Source organism: Peromyscus leucopus, chromosome 1 (assembly GCF_004664715.2).
Source record: "Peromyscus leucopus breed LL Stock chromosome 1, UCI_PerLeu_2.1, whole genome shotgun sequence".
NCBI classification, from domain to species: domain Eukaryota; kingdom Metazoa; phylum Chordata; class Mammalia; order Rodentia; family Cricetidae; genus Peromyscus; species Peromyscus leucopus.
Window position 1 is genome coordinate 11,164,350 of NC_051063.1, and position 24,522 is coordinate 11,188,871.

At 44.7% G+C, this 24,522-nt stretch overlaps 1 protein-coding gene across 1 annotated transcript in view; it reads right to left on the reverse strand.

Moving 5' to 3' along the window:
* Window positions 1-6,702: 6,702 nt before the first annotated feature.
* The window catches only part of Pcsk5 (proprotein convertase subtilisin/kexin type 5), a 425,182-nt gene continuing 407,362 nt past the window's right edge, over window positions 6,703-24,522 (reverse strand). Inside the window, 5 exon segments of the mRNA XM_028874891.2 lie at window positions 6,703-7,570; window positions 11,151-11,337; window positions 13,624-13,724; window positions 18,854-19,071; window positions 22,667-22,844. Of these exon segments, the coding sequence (XP_028730724.1) occupies window positions 7,188-7,570; window positions 11,151-11,337; window positions 13,624-13,724; window positions 18,854-19,071; window positions 22,667-22,844 (1,067 nt within the window). The 3' untranslated portion in view covers window positions 6,703-7,187.

Consider the following 24,522-nt stretch of genomic DNA (forward strand, 5'->3'; position numbering starts at 1 on the left):
AATAAATAAATAAATAAATAAAAAATTCTCCAGAGCTGTGTCCTATTGATAGTCCTGAAACTGTTTTCTGTATGGAAGACACAAATCCTGGTTTGTTCTGGATTGTTAAAAGATGAGGGGAAACCTCCATGCTGATGAAGGTGACAGTGTGGAGCTGTGTCTTTGTTCCCACACCACTGATATGACTATTGGTTAAACCCTGTTACTATGTATAAATAGACTCCCTGGTGTCCACCAACCGGAAGACTCTCTTCAGATAACATCTGAGGCCTCGAGCAGAGATTTCTCTCTGGTGCAACCTGCCCACTGGATGTTTCTATCAAAGTATTTTAAAATGTTTTATTTACAAGTTTCTTCATTCAGTTACCATAAAATGTCATGGAAGTTGGAACATGGAATTTGGGGGAACACAAATCTTCATTTTTGGGCCATGGTCACTTACATTTGGCTCCAGAATAAACTACGTCTTGTTCCTTTGTGTGTGAGGGTTGTGTTTTATTTTTGTGTTGACAAAATTTTTCTGAGGGGGACAAGGTCCTGGGAGAGGAGTCACATGTTCATAAAGCCACCAGGTAAACATTGCCCTCTTAAGACGTTTGTCTCCCAGCCTTTCCAGCAGTTAGGAATGGACAGATGACCAAGTCTAATATCTTTTTTCATCTTAGATCAGTGGTTCTTAACTTTCCTAAGGCTGTGACCCTTTAATACAGTTCCTCATGTTGTGATGATCCCCAGCCATAAAACTATTTCATAGCTGTAATTTTGCTACTACCAGGAATCATAATGTAAACATCTGATATAGAACCCCTCAAGAGGGGTCGCAACCCACAGGTTGAGAAACACTGCCCTAGGGGCAATACTTTTTATTTCTATAACCACTCAACCAAAGTTTGCATGTGTTGGGGCCAGAGAGGTGGTTGAGGGGGTAAAAGCACTTGTGCTAAGCCTGATGACCTGAGTTTGATCCCCAGAATCCACATGGTTTAAGGAGAAAACCGGCTCCTGGAAATTGTTCTGAGTCCCACAGACTTGCCACATACATTCAATAAGTAATGTAAAAGTTTGTGTGTATCCCATGTAATGTGGAAGGAGAGGAGATATGCTAGACACTTGTGTCTCTCCCTTCCCCTATCAAGCTAGTGAACAATGGATCCCAAAGAATTAATATTTCCTCAGGAATCCCACACTACATGGAAGGAAAAGCTGAAGCCTTGGTGCCAGAAAGAGGAGGAATTCCCAGGCAGAGAGTGCACACAGCTCTGAAAATTAATAATGTGTTTATTCTTGGCTTTTGCCTCATCATTTCTATAAAACTATAAGCCTGCTCTACAAAGAAACCCTGCGGCCCGTTTCTCCCAGGTTTGGCCAAACTGTAAATAGATCCATTTCCATTTATCAAATTGCTTCCTAATTTCTTTGGAGATGAAAAGTGTTTATGGTTTTGAGTGGCCTCCTGTAACCCCAGGGCTGCGGGCATGAGTGATTCAGACCTAACCCCTGTCTTCAAGGAGCCAGCTTCATGAAATCACAGCCATGTGGCTCTTTGGCTTTGTTGCCTGTGTTTTAAAACAGAGCAAACATACATCACTGGATGGAAAAAACAAAACCCTGGCCAAATCCTCAGATTGTCCTCTTATTCGTTTCTTCCAAGAGCACCTTGGGAAATTATCTTGTCCTGTTGATGTGTGGTGGTCAAATAAGACCCAGTCACACCAAGCAAGCATCGACGAGATTCTTGTCTTTCAGTCTAGTTATGCTCCAAATGTAAAGCAAACACTATGACTTATTTAAAATGGTGACATATGAATTTGGTCTTGTAGCTAGGAAGTACACTGAGGAAGTTTCTTTTTCTATGAATTTAAAATAGGCCGTGACGAGTATGTTTTGAGAACTTCCAGTCTCCAGATTCAATTACTCCTAAAAGCAGATACTTAATCCTCACGGGGTGTAACTTCTGATCACATTCGGAAAATATTCTAGGTTTACCTTTATTTCTAATTGTGTGTGTGTGTGTGTGTGTGTGTGTGTGTGTGTTTAGGTTTGTTCATGTGAGTGCAGCTGCCGGGACAGAGGAGAGGCATTAGATCCCTCTGGAATTGGAGGTCAGAGGTGGTTGTGAGCTGTCCAGCATGGGTGTTAGTAATTAAACAGGTTCTCTGCAAGAGCCAGATGCGCTCCGAACAGCTGAGCCATCTCTCCAACTCACATTTGGAAACGTAAAATTCTTCGGATATCCTCTCCTGTCCTTTTTAACAGCAGTAAGCTGTAAAATTGCTCATGGATGCTTTTGTTTTCTTTTGCTCCCAATTCTGCTGCAGCTTCCTGAGTGCTAGGATTACAGATGTGTACTGCCTGCCACACCCTGCAAACCTTGACTTCATGAATTCAGTTGTAAGCTTGAGCACGAATAAGCTTGGGCACAGATCATGAGGCTGCACCCAGCCTGATCTACATACAGAGGAAGAACCTGTCTCCAAGCCAAATAGGAGCTGGAGAAATGGCTCAGTAGTTAAGAGCACTTCCCGCTCTTGTAGGGGTCCTGTGGTCAGCAAATTGCCTGCAGCTCTAGCTCCAGGGGATTTGGCAACCTCTTCTGGCTTCCGAGGCACTGCACACATGTATGTGGTGCATACAGAGATGAGGAGACACCCAAACACTAACCAAAACGAAAACAACCAATTTCTGGATTAATGTTCCCTGAGAAAGTGGTCATGTTGAAGATGCTGCAGACCGATGAACACTTCCTGATTGTGAAGATTGTAGTGATGTGGGCTGAGAGCCAGACTTACATCTTGGACTTTAGACCTCTAATAGCCACTTACCACCCGCCTCTGTGACTGACCCAACAGGCCTTTTGACTATCTGAGAAAACCTTTGGATTTTGGATCAGACGGCTAGCTTTCACCCGCTCACAAGCTAACCGGGCTGTTAGACAGTTTCTGAAGCAGTTCCTCCGCCTTGCCGTAACCTGCCCGCCTGATGTCCTCACTGCCCTATTGGGGCAATGCTTTTTACCTTACGCTTACTTTTGGTTCTCTGACTATTAATGTGATTAGAACCACTTCTATGGCAGGACACATCATTCTAGGGACTCTATGTCTGTATCTCTGGGCCATGGTCACTCAAATTATTTCTTATTCCCTTTGGATGAAGAACTAGGTTTTAAATGAACAACTTCTTTAACTTGTTGGGTTTTTTGTTTGTTTTTATTTTTTAAACAGTGTCTCAATCTATAGTCTGTGCTAGCCAGGAACTTATTATGTTACCCAGTTTGGCCTCTCAAACTCATGGTGATCCTCCTGCCTCAGCTTCCTGAGTGCTGGGATTAAACTGTGAGCCACTATGCTTGGCCATGGGTCCCCCACCCCACCCCAAGTTCTAGGCACTGTGTACCAGATTCTGGGAAGGAGACAGTAGCTACCTGAAAGAGTCCCAAATTTTGAGTACATACAGGCAAGCAAACAGGATCACCAGGTAACACAAAGAAACTGTATGTACAGAGTATCTACATAGAAGAAATATGAGAAAGTGACCAAAGAGGACTTCCCAGGATGGGTGAAAGGTGAACACAATTTTAAAGGATGGTCAGGAATTTTCCTTCTGGTCAAGGCTGGAAAGGCAGCTTCCAAGGAATGTGAACAACACATGCTGAAGGATGTGAGAAACAGCATGGTGTATTCCAAGAGCCTAGAAGCAGTCTGGTGCTGTGGGAGTATAAAAGGGATGCTGAGAAATAGGGAGGGACGAGGAAACTGTGAGTGAGAAGTTTCAAGACAGGAGAGGACCATGTGCTGAGAAGCTGAATATCATTCACAGCAACTAGGAGAGATGGGCAGCCTACATGAGACTTTCTGAGTAACCCTGGAATTGACTTGTTTGACTTGCTGAGATCAGTCTGCACTCTTCAGGCTTTCCTGAAACACTGTAGCCCAAGTTGGCTTCACTCTTAAGGCAATCCTCCTGCCTCACCATCCCAGTGCTGGAATTACAAGTGTGAGCCCCATCACTGACTTTAGAACATTGTTTTATTATTGTTTGTGTGCCATGGTGTGCATGTGTAGGTCAGAGACAACTTTCCAGGAGGCAGTTTTCTCCATTCACCATTACCAGGCCTGCGCAAGAGCTTTTATCCTGAGCCATTTCCTGGGGTCTGTCTCCCTGTCTGTTTCTGTCTGTCTCTCCTCTTTATTACTGACCTGATACTCTATTTCTCAGTTTCAGTTTCCGTGCTGAGATTACAGCCTGCATCAGTATTCTACCTGGAAATGACTTTTGCTAGCCAGAGGGCGGGGGATGAGAAAGAGATTGAAATTCAGTAATAATAAGGATGAGGCAGTGGTAATGGAGCTGAAAGACAGACTGGACTAATTTATTGGAGAGGAAATTCATCAATGGTAAGACTTGTTCAGCTTTGGGTGTAGATGGATTAAAACAGACGCAACCCAGAATGCCTACTGTTTTGCATCTATTATTTGGTACAGCATAATACTACATACATAAAATGCCCAGCAACAGTTTGTTACTAAGCAAGTCTCTGTAGAATTATTTGTTCTTGATTTCACTTTGTTTCCAATTAAAATTCCTTGCAGGGAGGCAGAATCTTCCAGGCTTTTACTCAGTCTCCTGGTGTATTTGCAGTCTTCACATTTTCAGGTTTTTTGCAAGCAGAAAACTGAAAGCTGCTTTTCAAACACACATTTATCCATTAAGGCAGTTGTTAGCACAGAATTCAAAGGAAGCTTGAGGAGAATGTGTCCTGACTATAAAAACAGGAGGCTAGACAGGTGGGAAGCCTTAATCACGCACAGGCACAATGGTCCTTTCTTTGTGCATCACAACAGTAACAAGACCATTTTTCTTAGTATTTGGAGTCATCTTGTAAGAGTGCGCATCATCACAAGCACAGAGATTTTGCTTGGGAATTTTTTTTTTAGGCTACTGAGAGCGGCTCAGTCTGTTTTTACATTCTCCAGGAAGATGAATGACACATACAATCGAAATTACTTTTTTTCTATAGTTGAACTTTGGAATTCCACAGCAAGAAATGATGAATTCTTCCACTGATACGACCGAAATTAAATGGATTTTGAAGAGGTCATTTTAAATGATCAAAAATGTGGGACCTCGATCCTATGTGTATGTGATACTCATGGTGTCTGCAGAGTTTGAAGCAACCTGCTGCTGGACTTCAGAGATCTCATGTTTTTAAATGGCCATCAAATGGATGTTACTTCATGATCTGTGACAATGATCTGAAATTCAGATATTAAGTATCCCTAAATAAAGTTTTACTGGCGCACAGCTTACTCATTGATTTTGTACTGATTCCATACATGCTCCCATGGTAGTCTGCACAATCCTAAGAGAGTTTTTTTACCTCAAAAAGCCTGGGAGAGGGGAACCTGGTTGTTGACAGAGACTATTTAGTGGTCTGTGTTCTGAGGGCTTTTCTCTAAAGAAACACAGCATAGGGATTTCTCACAAGTAAATGTTATTTACATTTGCATATGTTACTATAGTATGTAGGATAACTGTCATAGAATAAAATAGTATACATAATTTTATTATGTTTAGAATGTTTGTTTTCACATTGTCAGTGGAGCACAGTTATTAAGAGAATATGCTTTAAAGTCATTCTTCTTTCCTGAATCTTGATCAGCTGTCTGTGACCTTGATGGTTCAGCCTTTTGGAAGCCTCAGGTTTCCTATAGAAATAAGGGATGGATGGCATCATCGGGTAGAGTTTCTAAGTATGTAGTGGGTGAGATACGTTAATTAGATTGGCGCCTGGCACATGGTAAGTGTGCAACTCGTTTTTATTACTGTTATCACTATCCGATGGTGTCACTCACTTTCTGGTGTTCCACACGCGGCATTGCCTGTAACAGGGGCTCCACGAGACTCTCTGCTTGTGTCCTTTTGCACTCAGTGCTTCCCCCCCACACACCCCCATGAATTACCATTTGCAGAAAGTGCCCACAGCTGCATGAGCTAAGAACACATATGACCAGAGTGGAAAAAGACCTAAGGAAGTGCAGACACAAAGTCAGGGAACTGAACAGAGCTGAGCAGCTGTCTGCAGCCTGACTGCAGCCTGTGAGCAGCACGTTGGGAATTTTTAAATGTTCAGCTCGACCCCAACTTTTCTTATGGAGAGTCCAAGCTTCTTTGAGGACTCGTTGGTGAAAAACTTTGCTCTGATTTAGCAACTCAAGTCTTTAATTTTTTAGAGTGGATGGAATATTTGCCTTTTGTTGTTAGGTCACCATTACAATTTTTCTTTTATTATTTCCTATCAAAAAAGCTCTTGGAGAATCATGAGGGGGTGATGCTTGGAAGCAATTTCCTTCCTTGTGGACTTGATGCTGCCTGCCCTCTGCCCATGAACTCTATGGTTCTGGGTTTCTGCAAAGGAGCCAGAGCCCAGTGAACATTTGGTCTGTCAGCTATGGGGCCCTTAGGAGTGATAGTCTTTTCAGCTCCCCAGAGGTACCTGGCGGTGGTGGTGCTTGCCTTTAATCCCAGCACTCAGGAGGCAGAGGCAGGCGGATCTCTGTGAGTTCGAGGCCTGACTGGGCTACAGCCATGAGTTCCAGGAAAGGCACAAAGCTACACAGAGAAACCCTGTCTCGAAAAACAACAACAACAACAAAAAACAAAACAAAAAAAAAAAAGAAAGAAAAGAAAAATAGAAACTACAAGCCCTGTTTTGTGATCTTTACAGATTTTCTTCTTAAACACAATTGAAAGGAGAGAGAGCTCCCACCCCAGCCCCAATAACTAACTCTCCGGCACTCCATCTCCCACTAGTTAGTCAAATATCAGCATTCCAGAAAGCAGCAGGGGTCTCCAACATGCAACTTGAAAGCAGAAAGAATCCTTTCAGGTCCTCTGCCCCGTCCGCTTTAGAAACCAGGTTAGAGGGTACCAACAGATCTCACTTCTTTCACTTCCTGCGTTTCATGTCTTGACATACCCTCGAGGAAAATGTCGTTGAGTTCTCCCCTTGCAGGATCTGTTCATAGCACTCAGCTGGTCAAAAGCAGCACAGCAGACTCCAGCATCCCTACATATCATATTCAGGTTGGAAACAAAGTTAGGACAAAACACAAACACTCGAACCTCAGCCAATGTGATGGTAGCTCCCAGCAGGCCTGAGAGCCATGGGGACGCAAGGCCGGCTCCGATTACTGGTAGGAGTAGCTCTCGTCGTCATATTCCAACTCATCATCTTCTGTCTCATCCAGAAGGCCATACTTGAACTTCCGGTAGACAGTTCCGTCTTGGCCCATGTAGACGATGTCGTCCTCATCATCTTCATCGTAGTCTCGGTCCCTGTACTCAATCACCTGGTCCTCATCAAGATAGCTGCTCCGGTAGGAGGAGTATGACACGGTGGGTTCTGCCAACTTTTCGTAGCGCCCCTTGGCCACAGGTCGGCTTCGAGACTTCCGCCACACGAGCACAGCGGCCCCCAGCAGCAGCAGCAGCATGGCCCCCGAGGTTACCAGCAGAGCAATCTTGGTGCGCTCCAAGGGACCGGCTTCGTTGGCTGGAAGGATGCACTCCTCTGATGGAAGGCCGCCCCAGAGACAGCAGCAAGGGAAAAAGAAGAAACAGAAGTGAGAAAATCAGATTCTAAAGTAAAGAACTGCCTCTCCGTTTTTTTGTTTTTTTTTTGGTTTTTTTTTTAAACCTGTAAAGTGGTAGAACCATTTTTTTTTTTTTTTTTCTGTTTTCTTAGGAGGCACACCACTCTACAAAAACTCAGTATGTCCCCCACGGGAGTCCCAGTCCATGTTTTATAAAACCAACTAAAGCTCCGAGAATGGTAAATTTAAGATCCACAAGGGACCCTGGACCCCTATATCTCATGAGCCAGTCTCTAAGGGTCCAACGTTCTCAGTGATTTTTCCATTCCTGAGAAGTGTGTTTTCTTTTCTTAACTACTGCTAAACAAGAACTCTGATATTTCCTAAGACGGAGACATCTCCCTAACTATCTTTTAGACTGGTCCTACGTGACTCTCCTACCCTTCAAGACCAGTGAAGCATAAAGCCTACCGACCCTTAGTCATGTGTGGCCTTGGAAATTAGGCCAACTTGTTTGTCATAGACAAGAACTGTGTTGTGGAACAAGTGGACTTTCCAATCCATTAACTTCAACTCCAGGTGGGATTCTGGAGGCAAATTCTCTGACCATATGTTTGGTTTCCTTGGATATCAGTGGCACTCCCTGAGCAAGGAAAGGAATATTTTATCATCTTAAAATCCCAACTGCCATTTTAAATGGTAAGAGATTTATAGTATAATTGAAATCCTTGAATTCTGGAGGCCTTCCCTTTCTTATTGATAAGCCTGTTTTTCAGGGCTTCCCTGAAGACATTGGGGAACCAAAACAGTGTATGGCACAACTTGAGCATTTAGCTGATTTTTCTTATTTTATAGTCATTCATTTGGGCAGTATGACTTGAGCTGCTTAATGAATGTTATTATCTTTTCTTTTTAATCCACCATACAGTAAGACAAAGAAAGTATGAAGCAACTAGAGGAGTAGGTATCTGCCCAGTTGGATGTACACATTTTAATACACAGTAGGCTCTTCCTCCCCTCTCTTCCCCTCCCTACTCCCCTTTCGTGTTCCTCTGCCATAAAGACCTTGCAAGCACCCCTACAACTAAGTAACCCCCCCTCTCTTCTTTTTGCTGGTGTTTAATAGGATTTCTATTTTATCCTAACAGGATTTTGCCCATCAAGCAAAAATGTGTCCTATAAAACAGCAGTATTATCATTATTGTATTCAACATTAACAGTGTCAGCACAGACTTTCCCCTGGAGGAAGTGAGAACACAGTAGAGGGACAGATAAGTCTGTCTGTGGCACACAGCTCCTGAGGCAGGAGAATCTACACTGGACCTTTGGAGGTTATTTTCTTTTCAGGGTGTCAAACCCACTCACATCTTACTATCCTTGGTCTTAGGGTGCTGGGTCAGGGTCAGCCTCTACCATTTGGTTTCTCTGTAGGGGGAAACTATCTCAGAAACAAAGATACAAGCAACTTTGACTATGTGGGCTCCTTATTTCTCCTCATACACATACTATGGTAATGGAACTGTATCCTTAGCCCGAGAGGATCTGCACTTTTTTGGCAGGGTTGCCCCAGACAGCTCTTTAAGAGCATCTTAGAAACCAGGAAGACTGTTGAGCTATTTCTTGGAACTGACATTTCAGAAACTGCACCCAAGAAGTTCATGCTTCTGGTTTCACTTAAGAACATTGATGTAAGGAGGACTGTTGTTCTCAGCTGACAGTCCAGCATGAGATCCTGAGGGACGTGCAGATGAGGATCTGGGGATACCAGCTGCTCCTGGTGGGTAAAGGCTGAGGAAGGGAAGGGTTAGTTTATGGAAAGGCGATACCTGGAAACTAGTGGAAAGGCTGAAACAAAACAAAACAAAACATCTTCCCCCACCCCAACCTCACAGAGGGCCGGCATCAGTTATGAGCCTCAGGTTTTCTTTACTTAAAAATGGACAGAACAAACAACATACACTAGTTTTGGTCAAGCATGACAGATCTGAATCCCAAGGAAATGGTCAATTTCTGGAGGAGAGACTGTATTTTAAGAGTGTGTTTTTCACTTAGAAGGGATCACTCCATTCAGAATCTGTAAGTTCTGTTTTGTTTGAAGATGTACTCATTTTTATTTTTATGTGTATGAGTGGCTTGCCTTGGAGGTTCAGTGGTAAAATTCTTGCCCAGTGTATGTATGTATGTTTTGCCTGCAGGCATGTATGCGCACTCCATGTGTGTCTGGTGCCTCAGTAGACTAGAAGAGGGCACCGGATCTCCTGAAACTGGAGTTACATACATTGTGAGCAGTCATATGGAAGCTCTTAAACTCAGAGCCATCTCCAGGCCCTAGGATCTCTCTAAGTTTTAATATACACGTTGGGGTTGGAGATTGGAGAACATTTGAGACTTGGAATTGGTAAAGTCATTTCATTTATTCTTAGCTCTCAGTGATAGCCCATTTCTAAAACACTTTGTCTCCAACAAAATGGCCCAATTTGAGCTACATTAGAATGATTCTTCAGTGGAATCAAGAAAACCAATTCCTTTCCCCCTTTCCCTCAGGAGCAAAGATAAAAAGGAGCAAAATACATTTATGAAGGTCAGACTCCGGACTTAGTTAAGCTGGGGGCAGCATAGCTGTAAAAAGAATGTGGGGCTTCAAGACTTTGCAGCCCAACAGGCCTATGTTCAAGTTCCAATTGAGCAGACATCTGGGGTGTACGTGTGTGTGTGTGTGTGTGTGTGCGCATGCGTGTATGTGATTTTTTAAAAGATGAAGTCCAGTCTCAAAAAACTGACGTAGCCCCAGATGACCTCAGACTTTCCGTGTTGCTGAGGGTGGCCCTGAACTCCTGATCTCCCTTCTTCTATCTCCTAAGCACTCAGGCTCATGTACACATCCACCAAGCCTGGCTCTAGATGACCCAGCCTCTTATTGCTGTGGACTTGAGTATACTAATCCAAGCTTAGGGCCTCTGTCTCTTTGTTGTTAATATGGGGTCTGTTTGATTTACAGTTTGAACCTGAGATATATCCCCAATGTCTTGGGGCTTGGCTGCTAGCTGATGAGCTTTTGGAAAGTGAAGGTCCTGAGGGGTGACCTATTCAATGGATGAGTCTGTTGATGGACCCATAATATGGTGACCTTATTTGGAGGTAGTGAAAAATAGGTGTTGGGTTTTAGGTGGAAGAAATGGGTTCCTGGGGGCATGCTCTGGAAAGACATATTTTCTCAAGCGTCTCTGCTTCCTGACTGTCATGAGGTGAGCTGTGCGGCTCTACCACGTGCTTCCTGACGTGGTGCTGAGGCTTACCGTTGCCTGGAAACAAGAGAGCCAAGTGAGCATGAACTCACATCTCGGAAACAATGAGCCGGAATAAACCCTCCTTTAAACAGTTTTCCTCAGGTATTTGTCACAGTGAAGAATGACAAACACCACTTGTGAGCCAGGAGATTTCAAGTATAGTAGGCACACAGCAGGCACCTCCTGAAGTAGCCATACTCCTCTCCCGTTGCTCCCATCAGCTTTCTGAGGACATGCCATTTTCTGTAGGCGGTGTCCTGCCAGTCCTCACCTGTGGTACTCTGGCAGTCACAGCAGTCCTGGGATCTGTGGGGGTGGGAAGCGTTACAGCAGCGAAGGCAGCGGCTGTCATCCATGTGCAGCAGTAGCCCGGCGGGGCACACGGTGCAGTTCTTGGCACCCGGTCCCTTGCACTCCACACAGCTCTCGTGGCATTGTTTACAGTGTAACTCTACTGCCTGGTAAGGACAGGAAAGAGGTTGTCTTTGAGAGCAGAGGTAGTAATCGGGAACTGGGGTTCTCCAATGGCTAGTCCCTCTTGTCTCTATGAATAAGGAAGGATGTGAGTGGTTCTGGCGGGGAGATGGGTGTTCAACACCATTTTATCTGTGCTGGGCAAAAGACCAAACTGACAACTGTGGACAACTGGAGGAAACTTTTGCTGGGCCCTGACCTCTGAGACCTGCTAGGTGCAACAATAGGAGAATGTCAGGCTACTGGAGTATTTTGTTATAATGTAACGAGCCTCTACCTCAAAGACAACGGGAGTCAAGGACAAGCTGTGTTGGAACTTTGCCATATACTTTTGCAGTTAGACATTTCCACACCACTCCGCATTGCATCGAGCTCTGCTAAAGCTGAAGTCATCACCTTCACTTGGCAATGTCAGGAGCAGAGTAGCATGGCAGGGGCCCCCTTCTGGATGTTCTTCAATTTGAGGTGGTTCCCAGCATCTTGTATTCTGTCACCAACACATAGGTGACAACAATTTCCATTCTTTTACTTTTTTTTTTTTTTTTTTTTTATTGTATACGTTATGTGTGACTGCAGGCCAGAAGAGGGCGCCAGATCTCATTACAGGTGGTTGTGAGCCACCATGTGGTTGCTGGGAATTGAACTCAGGTCCTCTGGAAGAACAACCAGTGCTCTTAACCTCTGAGCCATCTCTCCAGCCCTCCATTCTTTTACTTTTGTGTGTATGTGCGGTTCTTGTTTTTGTTATGTAGCCTAGGCTGGCTTCAAACTCACGATCTCCTGCTTTGGCCTCAGTCTCCTGAATGTTGGATTAGAATTCTACTTCTTCCTCTCTCTCTCTCTCTTTTTTTTTTTGAGACAGGGTTTCTCTGTGTAGTTTTGGTGCCTATCCTGGATCTTGCTCGGCAGACCAGGCTGGCCTAGAACTCACAGAGTTCCGCCTGGCTCTGCCTCCCAAGTGCTAGGATTAAGGATATGCACCACTGCCCGGCTAGATTTCTACTTTTTATTAAGTTAGTGCTATGGTTTCCTTTGGCTTTTACTCTTTTTTATTAGTTAACTGCTTGCCTTCTGTGGTTCCTGGATTCCTGTGCTCAGACTCAGAATATAATTAGTGATTATAATTATATAATATAAATATAAATAATAATATAGAATATTATAACTAAGACACTTAAAACTCATTGGAAAAGAATTCAAAGTCCATGGCAACAACACTCTCCTTGCCTGGTGCTAGAAATACTGGTTAGGGAAAGACACCTTATCTTAAAAATTACTATTATTATTATTGTTGTTGTTGTTGTTGTGTGTGTGTACAGATGCATATATCACCAGGAGGTCAGAGGACAACTTTTAGGAGTTGGCTCTCTCCTTGTACCATGGGATCTGAGTATTACACTCAAATTTCATGGGCAGCAAGCATTTTTACCTGCTAAGCCCTATCGCTGGCCCAGAAGATACCTTCTTATCATACATCGGTAACTTCCGTGAGATGGAAGAGGAAGAGGGGAGACAGAAAGGTTGGGTGTTCATTGGTGGAGCAAACATTAGGCACCACTGAGAATAAATGCATAAAAGAAAAAGAGGAGTGGAAATGGCTTTTCTCGCAGCGTTTGGGAGCATGTTAGATGCCGAGTGTTTTCGGCCGTTACTGTCAAATCCTCAGAGTGCACTTCTCCCTGTGTGACTTCCTATCCATGTGGTAGTTAACAAATTATTTAGTTTCTCCGAGCCTGCCTCTGTGAACTGTAATTCTGACATGAGAATTCAAAGAGAGCTTATATGTAAATATGCTGATTTGTTTAATTTCACCAATGATGCATTTTCTTATGGTTTTAAGTTTTGAAACATAATCAAGAAAGTGAAGGGGTTCAGGAAATCTGTGGCTCCCGAGAAAGGCCGTTATCGGCCTTATGATAAGATATGGAGGAAGAAAGAGCAGGGCCAGCGAGCCTCCTCCTGTGTTCAGGAGTCTGCTCAGACGGCGCAAGAGAAGTTTCTATTTCTGCTGTAATAGGGCACTGAGCTTCCCGTGGTCACACTGGAACAGCCCCAGGGCTCAAGTTACCTCAGATTCTTTCAGTTCCTGTGAATCAAGTGGAAGCTGTGGGTCAGTAGCTTGATTATTTTATGAGGAAAAGAGATGTTACAGTGTTAAGTCTAGGCTGTGGCCAGTGTAGGAATTTAGGCTGTTTTCACTTCCCAGAATGACATGTAGGAATTGAGTTCCATCAGGGTGGGGGTGGGGTGCACACACCAACCCAAGGTACCTCTTCATCTCTGTACTCCCCTACAGGACATTCTGAGGTACACATTCCTCCCAGGAGGTTGTAGCTCCACACACAGGATAAGCAATCCCATGGCTCCTTTCCTGAAAGAGAGAGAGAGAAAAAAAAGAAAGAATCGTATTATGAGACAGATTTCAGATTCTAACCTCTGTCTTGATGTCAGAACACTCAGGAGTAAGGAAAAATGTCAAGTAAATTGAAGCTGAAAGGTGACTGGGAATACGACAAGCATCTACAAGACAAAGTAAAGACTTATCCACAAAACTCTCAGTCTGGACACTGAGGATTTGAAGGCAAAAGATTGTGTGTCACAGCAAAAGATCTTTAGAAAATGAGAAATCTTGTGGATGCTTCTGAAACCCGAGGGGCCAGGGTGTAGCCTGTGGTAGGCCCTTTCCCAGCATGTACAAGGATGTACAAATGGGTTCCATTCGCAGCACTGAAAGAGGAACGTTTATGAAGCCTTTACTTCTCCTCCTGTCACATCAGACATGTGCTTTCCCTGAGGATCCCAACTCTCTTTGGTAGATGGTTTGAAATATGCATTATCATGTACAGAGCCTCCCTGCTATTGGCAGGCTACCAGACCTCTCCCTGTGTGACTGGAACTATGGACTGCTCCCTTCCCAATCTGGCTGAAGTCCAGACCCGAGGCAGTGTTCAGTGGTGCGTGTCAGCCTTGGTGGAAATCAGTGAGTGGCTCTCTCACATGCTGTATTGTAAGCCCTGCACACTGAAGCACTCAGGATCTTTCATAAAGGGTTAATTTCCTGAGTGTTTTCTGGTTTTGTTTGTTTTGTTTTTTTGTTTTTTTCAAGGCTAAGAGCCTGCGCCTATTACTGCTTCTAAGGAGCTTCGAGGCTGGAAAGACAGACCTTTGACATTTCCTTAAAATTCAGAACAGCTCACCATCTGCTTTTCCTCACACTGACCTCCCACCCCCCCAAGCCAGCCAGCCAAATTCAACTCCTGCAAGGCAGGCCTGGCCTGTGTCTGTGAGAGGGGCTGTGCAGGAAGAGGCAGCTTGAGAAAGTTCAGGGCTCACAACTGTGTGAGGAGGAGAAATTAAAAGGCAAATGTGTTGAAGCGACGAAGGACTCTGGAGACACGGGCCGGCTACACGCCATGGTAGAGATTAGGTTAGTGTGTAATGCGCTTGATTCCCAGAGCTTTGGAATGCTATTCTTGTCTTTCTTCCTCCCTCCCTTTCCTCTCTCCTCCCTTCTGTCCTCAACCCTCTTCCTTTTCCCAACAGGGTGTCCCTGAGTAGAACACGCTGACTTCGAACTTTCACAATCCTCCTGTCTCAGTCTTCTAAGTGCTGGGCTTACAGGTGTGTGCCCTCGAGCTCAGCAGAGCGTTTCCTTTTTAACAACTAAAATTATCGGACAAACCAAAGTGGATGAAGCACAGATACACCACTGATTTAGATTGCCAAAATTTTCTAGATTTCCCCCCTAATCCTCATTTCTTAGTATGGCAGTTAATGTTTCAGAAAAATTTACAATCCCCCTTTTTTTCTATTCAATTTATAGCCTAAGGTGGGGATCCCCAAATTTCATAATCTCTGTGTTACAAAACCAGAGTTAGCACAAGAGTCACCGATTAGCAAAGGGTGTGTGTGGTATGAGAAGAAAGGTCGGCAGAGGAGATGAACACCAAGGCCAGAAGAAAATGATAGCTGGGTGAGTTCCAGGGCCCAAGCAGGAAGAGAAAGGAGAATACAACATTCGGGCTTTCCCAAGATACACCCAGTACTGCCAATCACCCCTGAACCCTGTCTTGGGGATCCTGTGGTGATGAACTTGGGCAAGGAATGCTCAAAGCTGACACCTTTAGTTTGGTAGGGAATCTCAGGGCCAGTGGAGAAATGTAGAGTTCTTACACTGTCCTCTGATATCATGAATGACATCTCCAATCCAATCCACATACAAATATTCAGCTGTGGCTGGTGCTCAGCTTTGATGCGCCTCTGTTAGGAGACATTAGCTTACCTAATGATGGTTGCCTGCTCTTAATTAGAAACCAGCTATCCGCTGCTGGACCACTGCACAGCACTAATGGGTAGGAACTAGGGCTGTCTAGTTTAGCAAATGACAATAGAGTCGTTTGTTGACATCTCATTTTTATCACACTTATGTGTGGGTGTGACCAGGTGTTTTAAGTTCTTGTTTCTTTGACTTTTCTACTCCAGTGATGAACTGTAACCTGGAATTGTGAGCTAAAATCAACTCTTCCTCCCCTTAAATTTTTTTTTTCACCCTAGTAACAGTTTCCCAAAACAAAACTAAGAAGGAAAATCACACCAAGTAAACTGACCTGACTTCCAGGGACCTGGTCTGCTTTGTTCATAGTTGTGTGCACATTGTCTGAGCCACAGAGCCAGATAAATATTTGTTGAGTAAATGAATAGATGAATGGATACGTAGATCATAGGGGAACACCGGATGGAAGGCTGGGGAAAGGCTTTTGAGAAGACATAACCGAGTGTCATGGAGCAGAAGCAGTCCTGGCAAAGCGCTCTGGGGAGAGGCAGGAGGTGAGGCTGGTTCAGATTTATAGAAAATCATTGTGCTTGGATTTGAAGATGGAGGAAGAGCTATGGCCATGGGGCAGGAGCCTCATATGCAGACTTTAAACACTAGACTAAAATCAGCACAGGGCTGTATCTGCTGTGTAAAGTCAATAGGACAGCATGGAAGACTGGATGGCCACTAGTGGTTCACAATGGGGACAGGAAGACCACTTAGCCAACTGGTACTAACTGGCAATTCAAGCAATGCCCTGTGAGAGTCCAAAACCAAGACTAAATCCAAACTAATGACTAAGAGAGGAGAGATGGAATTGGGAGATATTTAAGATGTCACAGGACTTAGAGATGAACCATGGAGACTGAGAGATCACAAAGAGAAAGGGATAATGCCAGGATACTGTGCCAGGCAACAGGGGTCACCCAAGCAGTGTCAGATATGGGTTCTGTCTCATGGAGTGCACCTTAAATCAAGTCAAACATTGGTTGACCACTCCTACAAGTTCTGTGCCACACTGCCCTAGCATATCTTCCAGGCAGGACAGATTGTAGGTCAAAGGTTTGTGCCTGGGTTGGTGTTCACGTTTCTGTTTTGGTAACCTGCAGAGTACCTACCAACACTGAAGATGCTATGATGTAAGGGTGAAGGTTCTATGTAGGGATCCGCTCAACTTCCCCATATTCCATGAGCTATGAGGGTGATATCTTTGGCAATAGGATCTGGCTATCAGTTTGTGGTTGGCAACCTATTGTCTTGGCAACAGTCTGAGTTGTTTTGGGATTTCTGTGGGTTGGGACTTCATCTCCCCCATTATTAGGAGACTTTATTAGGACCACCTTTATATATATTAGGAGGTTTCCAATGCACTAGGTTTTCATACCAGCCCTCAAATGCCCCTCAATCCCAGAGGTCTCTCCCCACATCCCATCCCTCAACCCTATCTCCTCTCCTCTTCTCCACCTGATTCCCACCCCCCAGTCCAACAATAAAATCTATTCTATCCCTGCCTCACCCCTCTCCAGCAATCACTTTTAAAAATGGAAGCTGGGTAGGCGAATGCTGAAGAGGATGGTGCACAAGCATGCGTGTTTAAAGACATGTGTCTAACCTGGGCTACATCTCTACACAGGTGGGATAGCAGTACATGGAGGGGAAACAAGGAAGCATGTTTGTTCTATACCTGCATGAAATGTCCTTATTTTGTTAAACTTAGGATAATACAAATTAACATGATGCCAACCAACATCCTAAGGACTGTTAGAAATGAAATGTATCTAGAAGGGCTGAGAAAGTCAGGGCTGTTTTGAAAAGGAGGACGGGAACGCGTGCTACCATCTCTTACATGGACTCATTGTGAATGTCTTTTCTGGCAAGATGTAGAGAAATGAGTACACTCAAGTTTCAGAATGGCTGTGCTGGGATAACATGTCGGGGCGCAGGGGTGGGGGGGGCAGAGGGCCCCAGGGACCTGCCAGCTGCTTCAAAAGGCCTGATAGAGGATTCTGGACATCTCCAGAAGGACATCTAATGCGAGGGATACTTAGGACAGGGTCCACAGGTCTTGAAATGCAGTTGAGTCGTAGGTAGGTGTGTTCAGTAGAAGGTAAGGGGACAGGGTAGAATCAGGGATACCATCCAAGTGCTACCCTGAGCAGTGTTGAATGGTGGTCCCACCAATGTTGACTTTATGATCTCTGACATGAGCAGACATCAGGAGAACAATGCTGGAGCTTGGGAGAGCTTGAAGCAGATGCCTTAGGGAGGTTTTGTTTTGTTTTGTTTTAGACAGAGTTTCTCTGTGTAGTTTTGGTACCTGTCCTGGATCTTGCTGTGTAGACCAGGCTAGCCTAGAACTCACAGAAATTCGCCTGGCTCTGCTTCCTGAGTGCTAGGATTAAAGGCGTGCGCCACCACTGCCCGGCACCTTAGGGAGTTTTTAAACTGGTGAACATAAACGGATTTCTCCAGACAGGTGCTATCAGTGTTGTTACAGTTTGAACATGAAATGTCCCCTCCAGCAGGCTCATGTAACTGGGCGCTTGGTTGCCCGAGGACAGACTCTGGGGAGGCAATTAGATCTTGACTTAATCAGTGGATGGGTCTCATGATGGATTCATAATCTAATGACCTTCATTGGAGATGGTGCAAAGTAGGGTCAGGTGGAGGAAGTAGGGCACTTGGGACCTGCCCTGGAAGTATGTGTCTGCTTTTCTTCCCCTTCCTCATCTCTGTTTCCTGTCTGCCAGGAGCTGATCTTCTCTACTCTGTGACTGATCCTGCTGCCAAGATGTTCTGCCTCATCACAAGCCCTTAGCAGCACAGCGAGCTGATTGCAGACTGAAGCCTCTGCAGCCTTTAGCTAGAACAAACCCTCCTCCTCTTAAGCTGTTTCTCTCAGGGATTTTCCACAGTGATGAGATCATACAGGTGGAGAAGGAAGTTGGAAGTGAGAATAGAACAATGATCCCTGTATCGGCCTTGACAGACAGGAAACCTGAAAGGCATCAAGGCTGTTGTAGGAGCTGAGAGTGAAGAGAGTGTGCTAATGCTGGAGAGGCCCGAGGAAAAGTTTGGGAAGTGAGGGCAACCCCCCAATATGGTAAGAAGGAGAGAGGGGCAGAACAGGAAGGAAAATCTTTCAAATTTCCATTTTCATTTGCAAAACACAGGCATATTCTCACCTTTACATTTGTCACAAGTTGGGTGGCACCTCTCACAGGTCTGTGCGTGTTGATCTGTGTAGTAGTGCTCTGGGCAGGTGCGGTGACACTGTCCCTTGGAGCGTAGAAGAAAGAAAAACTTATCGCAAGACTGGCAGTCTGTGGGCCGTGGGCCCCGGCATGACTTGCAGCTCTGGTCACACTTCTCACACCGACCACTGGTGCTTTCTCCATAGTATCTGAAACCAAGAGGGAGTGAAGATAGATACCAATGTCCTCAGTATCTGAGGGGATTGGCAGCTGGACACCAAAGCCCAGATATGCACACATCCCATATATAAAATGGTACAGTATCTGTACATTAACTCTACCTCCTCCTTTATGCTTTCAATTCTTTCTCAATGGTTCTCAGTGCAGTATAAATGCTACAGGAATAGTTGTTATGCTATATTGGTTCAGAAATAATGATAAGGAAAAACCCCCATGTGTTCAGCAGCAGATGCATTGTTTTTGAATAGTTCCAAGTATGGAAACCAAGGATATGGAGGGCTGAATGGGCTCTGCTGAACTAAGGGCTGTATCAGACAGGGTTCACTCACTGGCCTGGTCTCTTCAGTCTCTTCACTTAACGTTCCTCATGGAATCATTGCCAAAATGCTAACGAAGCTAGTGAGTGTGGGTTCTCTTCCCTGTACACTGAGTGTTATAGCACTCCCAACCCTGGCTGTCTGTGAACATGGAGCTGGAAGCACCTATAAGGCCAAAGTCACACACAGTGGTGGCCCAAAAGTTCTCTTCCATCACTGCTACTACCTGTAAGTCATACCCTGGGTGGAAGAGCTTTCCTTTCCTTTCATCATCATCATCATCATCATCATCATCACCATCATTTTGAATATACTGAATCTCCCATGTATAGTCAGACTGGACTTGAACTCTTGTTATAGTTCAGGCTGGCATCAAATTTCATAGCAAATATCTTGCTTCAGCCTTTTGAATTCTATCGGACTTGTTTGGAGCTGTGCAGCCTAGTTTTGGACCAGTGTATGAGTGCTTGTCCAGTGAGTTTCCAGATGAAGCAAAAACCCACGGGGACAGTCTCACTGGGCAAGGACCAGTGGACTTCAGGACATTGCTGAGTAGACTGCTGGGACCTCGAAGCCTGCGTACCCTCTTCTTTCTTGTAATATTTATGATTCTCTCGGCAGTTTTAGTGTCATTTTGTCAATCATACATGGGACAGCTGTGATCATTCCTGGAAACCCCATTTTTTCTTGGATAGTTTTCCCCTAAAATTCTTTGGGAGCTGGTTCTTCTCAGGTTTCTTGTCTGGGGATGCCAGCTGTCACTTCTGACCTGGGAGCTGTTTTGATTCAGTGCTGACAGGATCAGAGACAGATCATCCCTATTTCTATAATATATTTTGAACAAGATTGTTGCCCTTGAAAATGTGTGCCTATGTCAATCACCTTTTAGTTCTGTAAAGACAGGATATACCTGGCTCAATATTTGGCCAAGCTAACAAAATGATAAGTGTTGTTTTTGGTTTAAAGATGTTTTGATGTAAAAGTTGGGAAAAAACATATTTGACCTATTTGGTTTTGCTGGAGGTTGATGTTGGAGGATGGGAAAAACTTGTTTGTTCATATGGAAAAACATGTTTGTTTTTGATGTATAAGTAAAGACAGCTGGAGCTATTTGGGACCGGCCACTTGTGTGAAACTCATCTGGTGGTTGGACAAGTCATTTCTTCTCGCTTGTGCCCCTTCCCCACCTCAGGACCTGACCCCAGGCTGCAGCAGGACCATGGCAATGACTTCAAGCCTGTGCCACTACACCCAGCTCGAAAGACAATTTCAAATGTAGCTCTGAATGGATCTTCTGATTTCTCAATTTAGAAACATTTTGAAATATGAGGTCATATGATTGATGCTAGTCTTTATAAATAGATGTAAATCCCTTTCGAAAGACTTTTGGAGAGTCAGTGTGCTAACGATAAGGACCATTCACTAAGCTCTGCTGTATGCCCAGTGATGCCCTAGGGACTTCAGAAACATTTTATCCCATTGACCATGAAAATGAGAGAGCAGAACGTGATGGTTAGGAACTTAGGCTCGCCGGGCGGTGGTGGCGCACGCCTTTAATCCCAGCACTCGGGAGGCAGAGCCAGGCGGATCTCTGTGAGTTCGAGGCACCTGGGCTACCAAGTGAGTCCCAGGAAAGGCGCAAAGCTACACAGAGAAACCCTGTCTCAAAAAACCAAAAAAAAAAAAAAAAAAGGAACTTAGACTCTGGAACAAGTGTGGTTTCAAATCCTGGCAGTACCGCCTAATGAGCTGTTTGCCCTCGGGTGGGTCACTCACTCTCTCTGTGCCTCATATTCCTTACTTGTAACTTGGGGCTATTACTAGCGCTTCAATTGAACACTAGAAAGTTGTTATACTGGTGACCAGAACTCTATAAATAGTGTGTATTTGTATTAGTTGTGGACTTTTGAGTTCTCACAGCATACCTTCTGAGTTTATATTGTCGTCCCAAATATTATAGGTCCAAAAACACGACTTAGAACATCTAGAGAACGTGCTTAGGGTCAAATGGGAGATGGTATGTAAAACCTCATCTGTCAATCCCCAATGAAACACAAGAGTGCGCTGCAGGTGGACAGATACCTTCCAAATCAGATCAAGGTCTTAAGGACATGGCCAGAGGTGGTGTGGCTCATGTCTGCCTCTCTATGATCCGTGCCTGGCAGGATCATGTCATCACTAATGCATATGGCTAGTACTTGCCCCAAATCACTGAAGAGTTGGTAGCACACATGAAAAACAAGAGACTTTTTTTTTTTTTCTTCCAGGAACTGAATTTTCCTTTTTCATGAGAAGATACCAGGACAAAGACAAGCCTTTGAAGTCTAAAGGATGGGCTTTAACTCAGCTAATGCAGACATACAAGGTGCTCTTACACTAACCTGTGTGGACAATGTGAGTAAATGAATGAGATATGCAAAACATGAGCCAATATATAGGAAATAAATGAAGCATACGGACATCACTTAGGGCCAAAGAAAGGTGCTCATTGGGGTGAAAGCATCCAGGGGAGGTCCTTCAGTTTGTGTCTGGAATCTCTCAGGGTCCTGGGTTACTGCTTGGGAAAGAGTGGGTAGGGTTGTGGAATGCTGGGAGGGTATGGCCCAGTCAAACTTTCTTCCCAGAGGGTCTGTAACCAGCCCTGATATACACATCAGCAGTTGTTCTTAGCAGAAAAATAACCAAGTTCTTATTCACAACTGCCTTTATTTTAGCACTTCATCTCAGCGTCAAAGTGGCTTTTAGAACCAAAGCAGATTGTGGAGGTTGGGACATTTGTGGAGGTCTGTCAGGTTGCAGAGTCCATGGGGGTGCAAATGGAGATGGTAACTGAAGTTGTTCCCTTTGTGTGATCAGTGTCCCACCTATACTGCTTAGGCTTTCATATTAACCCTGAATCATATCACATCCCCAAACTGAAAAAAAAGAACCTCTAATAATGCATGTGGGTCATTCTGAGGGGAAGAGGGACCGCTCTGCATTGCAACCGCACATATCTGTGCATTGTCAGTGAGGCCAGGTCCTGAGGATGGTTAATTACTTGGTCTCATGGGACCATCTGGCTTAGTGTGTTCTCTCACTGGAACACACTGTTTCTCCCTTTTCTCATCCTTCACTGTGGCCTGGCTCATATTCGCTCCCCGCTAGCAGGGAGGCTTTACTGTGGCTGTCTTTATTCTGAGCCCTCCTTTCCTCACGGGCAAATGGCTTGCCATCTGGAGTGGCTGTAGGATGAGGTGGTTCTTACCCGTCCCTGCATTGCAGCAAGCACTCTTTGCCCAGCTGGAACCAACCAGGTCGGCAGGAGCGGCACTGCATGCTGTGTGGTCCTTCACAGGTCCTGCAGGAGCTGTGGCAGAGCACACACCGGTGGCTGTCCTTGTCAGTGTGGTATCCTTCCGGGCAGCTTTTCACACAGGTCGTGTCTGTGCAAGAAGGAAAGAGTGTGTCTTGATAGAAAGCCTGACCTGTGGCTCCCACACATCCCCTCTTTGGGCAAGGAGGCATTGCATGAAGAGTGAGATGAGGTCCCATGGCTGATTGACATCAGTGAAGACAGGGGTGGCATGGACAGGCCACAGCAGGCAGAATGGAAAGTGCAGGCTGGGGGCTATGGGAGCTGATGCTTGTTGGGGTCCTCTGCTCTAGTTTTCTATTGTTGCTACAACACTGACCACTAACTTTGTGGCTTTAAGACAGGAACTGATCACCTCACTACTACAGAGGCCAGAAATCTAAAATGTGTGTACAGAGCTGCATTCCTTTTAGAGGTAGTGGGGGGGATCTGTTCCTGCCCTGTTTACTTTTAGAGGGCATCTGTGTTCATGAGCTCAGGAGCCCCTTCACTCAAGGGTGGTATCTTCTCTGTCCCTCTGATCCCATCAACATACACCTACTTCTAATTCTGCTCTCATCAGAACCTTGTGATTATGTTGGTCTCATCTGTTTATGTCAGGATAATAGTCCCATGCCAAGATCTTTCATTAAGCACATCTACAAAGTCCCCTTTACCGTATAAAATATATACCTGCAGGATTGAGAGATTAAGTTGTGACATCTTTAGGAAGAGCATAATTAGTCTATCACAGTCTTATTTATAAATAGCCTGTTTCTGGTGGTGTGGGGCAGGAAGGGTCGAGTGTGAGAGAATCAGGCCAGGGCAAATTCCCTGCCCCTGCCTTTGGGAGCAGACTCTGTATCAAGGCTTAACTCTAAATTCTTTTACATTCCCAGATTAAGGGAAGACCTTCACTAATGATATGGCTTTCTCTCTGTAAGAAGGAATCTGAAGTGACCCCAGATGGGTCATTACTAGAAGAGAATGTTCTAACGGGTGAGATTGTGTGAGAGATCTAGTCAGAAGGGCTATTTTTATGAGGAATAACTTCGAGAAAGGAAGTTTATCAACCTAAAATGGGCAAAGAAGATGGTGTTTCCAAGTGTTGCCTATTGTGAGAGGCCAGCATGGTATTGAGGACGGGTAACCCTATGTGTAGTAGGGGGGTTCCAATGCCCTTGTTGATGATATCTCATCAAGAGGGGGAGGCTGGCCACCTATTTTGTACTGTGATTGTTCCCTCTGAGCTCTATTCTGCTGACTGGAAGAACAATGCTGATATTTTCTGGGCTTCCATGTATTCATCTCTTTTTAATTAATCAATCAATTGATTAATTGATTATTTTTGAGACAGTGTTTTATGTAGACTGGCCTCAAACTTCTTATAAAGCTAAGATAGCTGGGCAGTGTTGGCACATGCCTTTAATTCCAGCACTGGGGAGGTAGAGGCAGGCAGATCTCTGTGAGTTTGAGGCCAGCCTGGTCTACAGAATGAGCTCCAGGATAGCCAGGACTGTTTCACAGAGATACCCTGTCTTGAAAAACAAACAAACAAATGAAAAAAATGCTAAGAGTAGTCTTGTACTCCTGATCTTCCTGTCTTCACCTCTATTGCTGGGATTACAGGTATATGCCTCTATGTCCTGCCTTTTCACTTTTTGGAAACAGGGTCTTGCTCTATGTAGTCCACACTGGCTTTGAACCTGAGATCCTCCTGTCTCAACCTCTCCAGTACTAGGATTATAGGCATGTGCCACCACACCTAG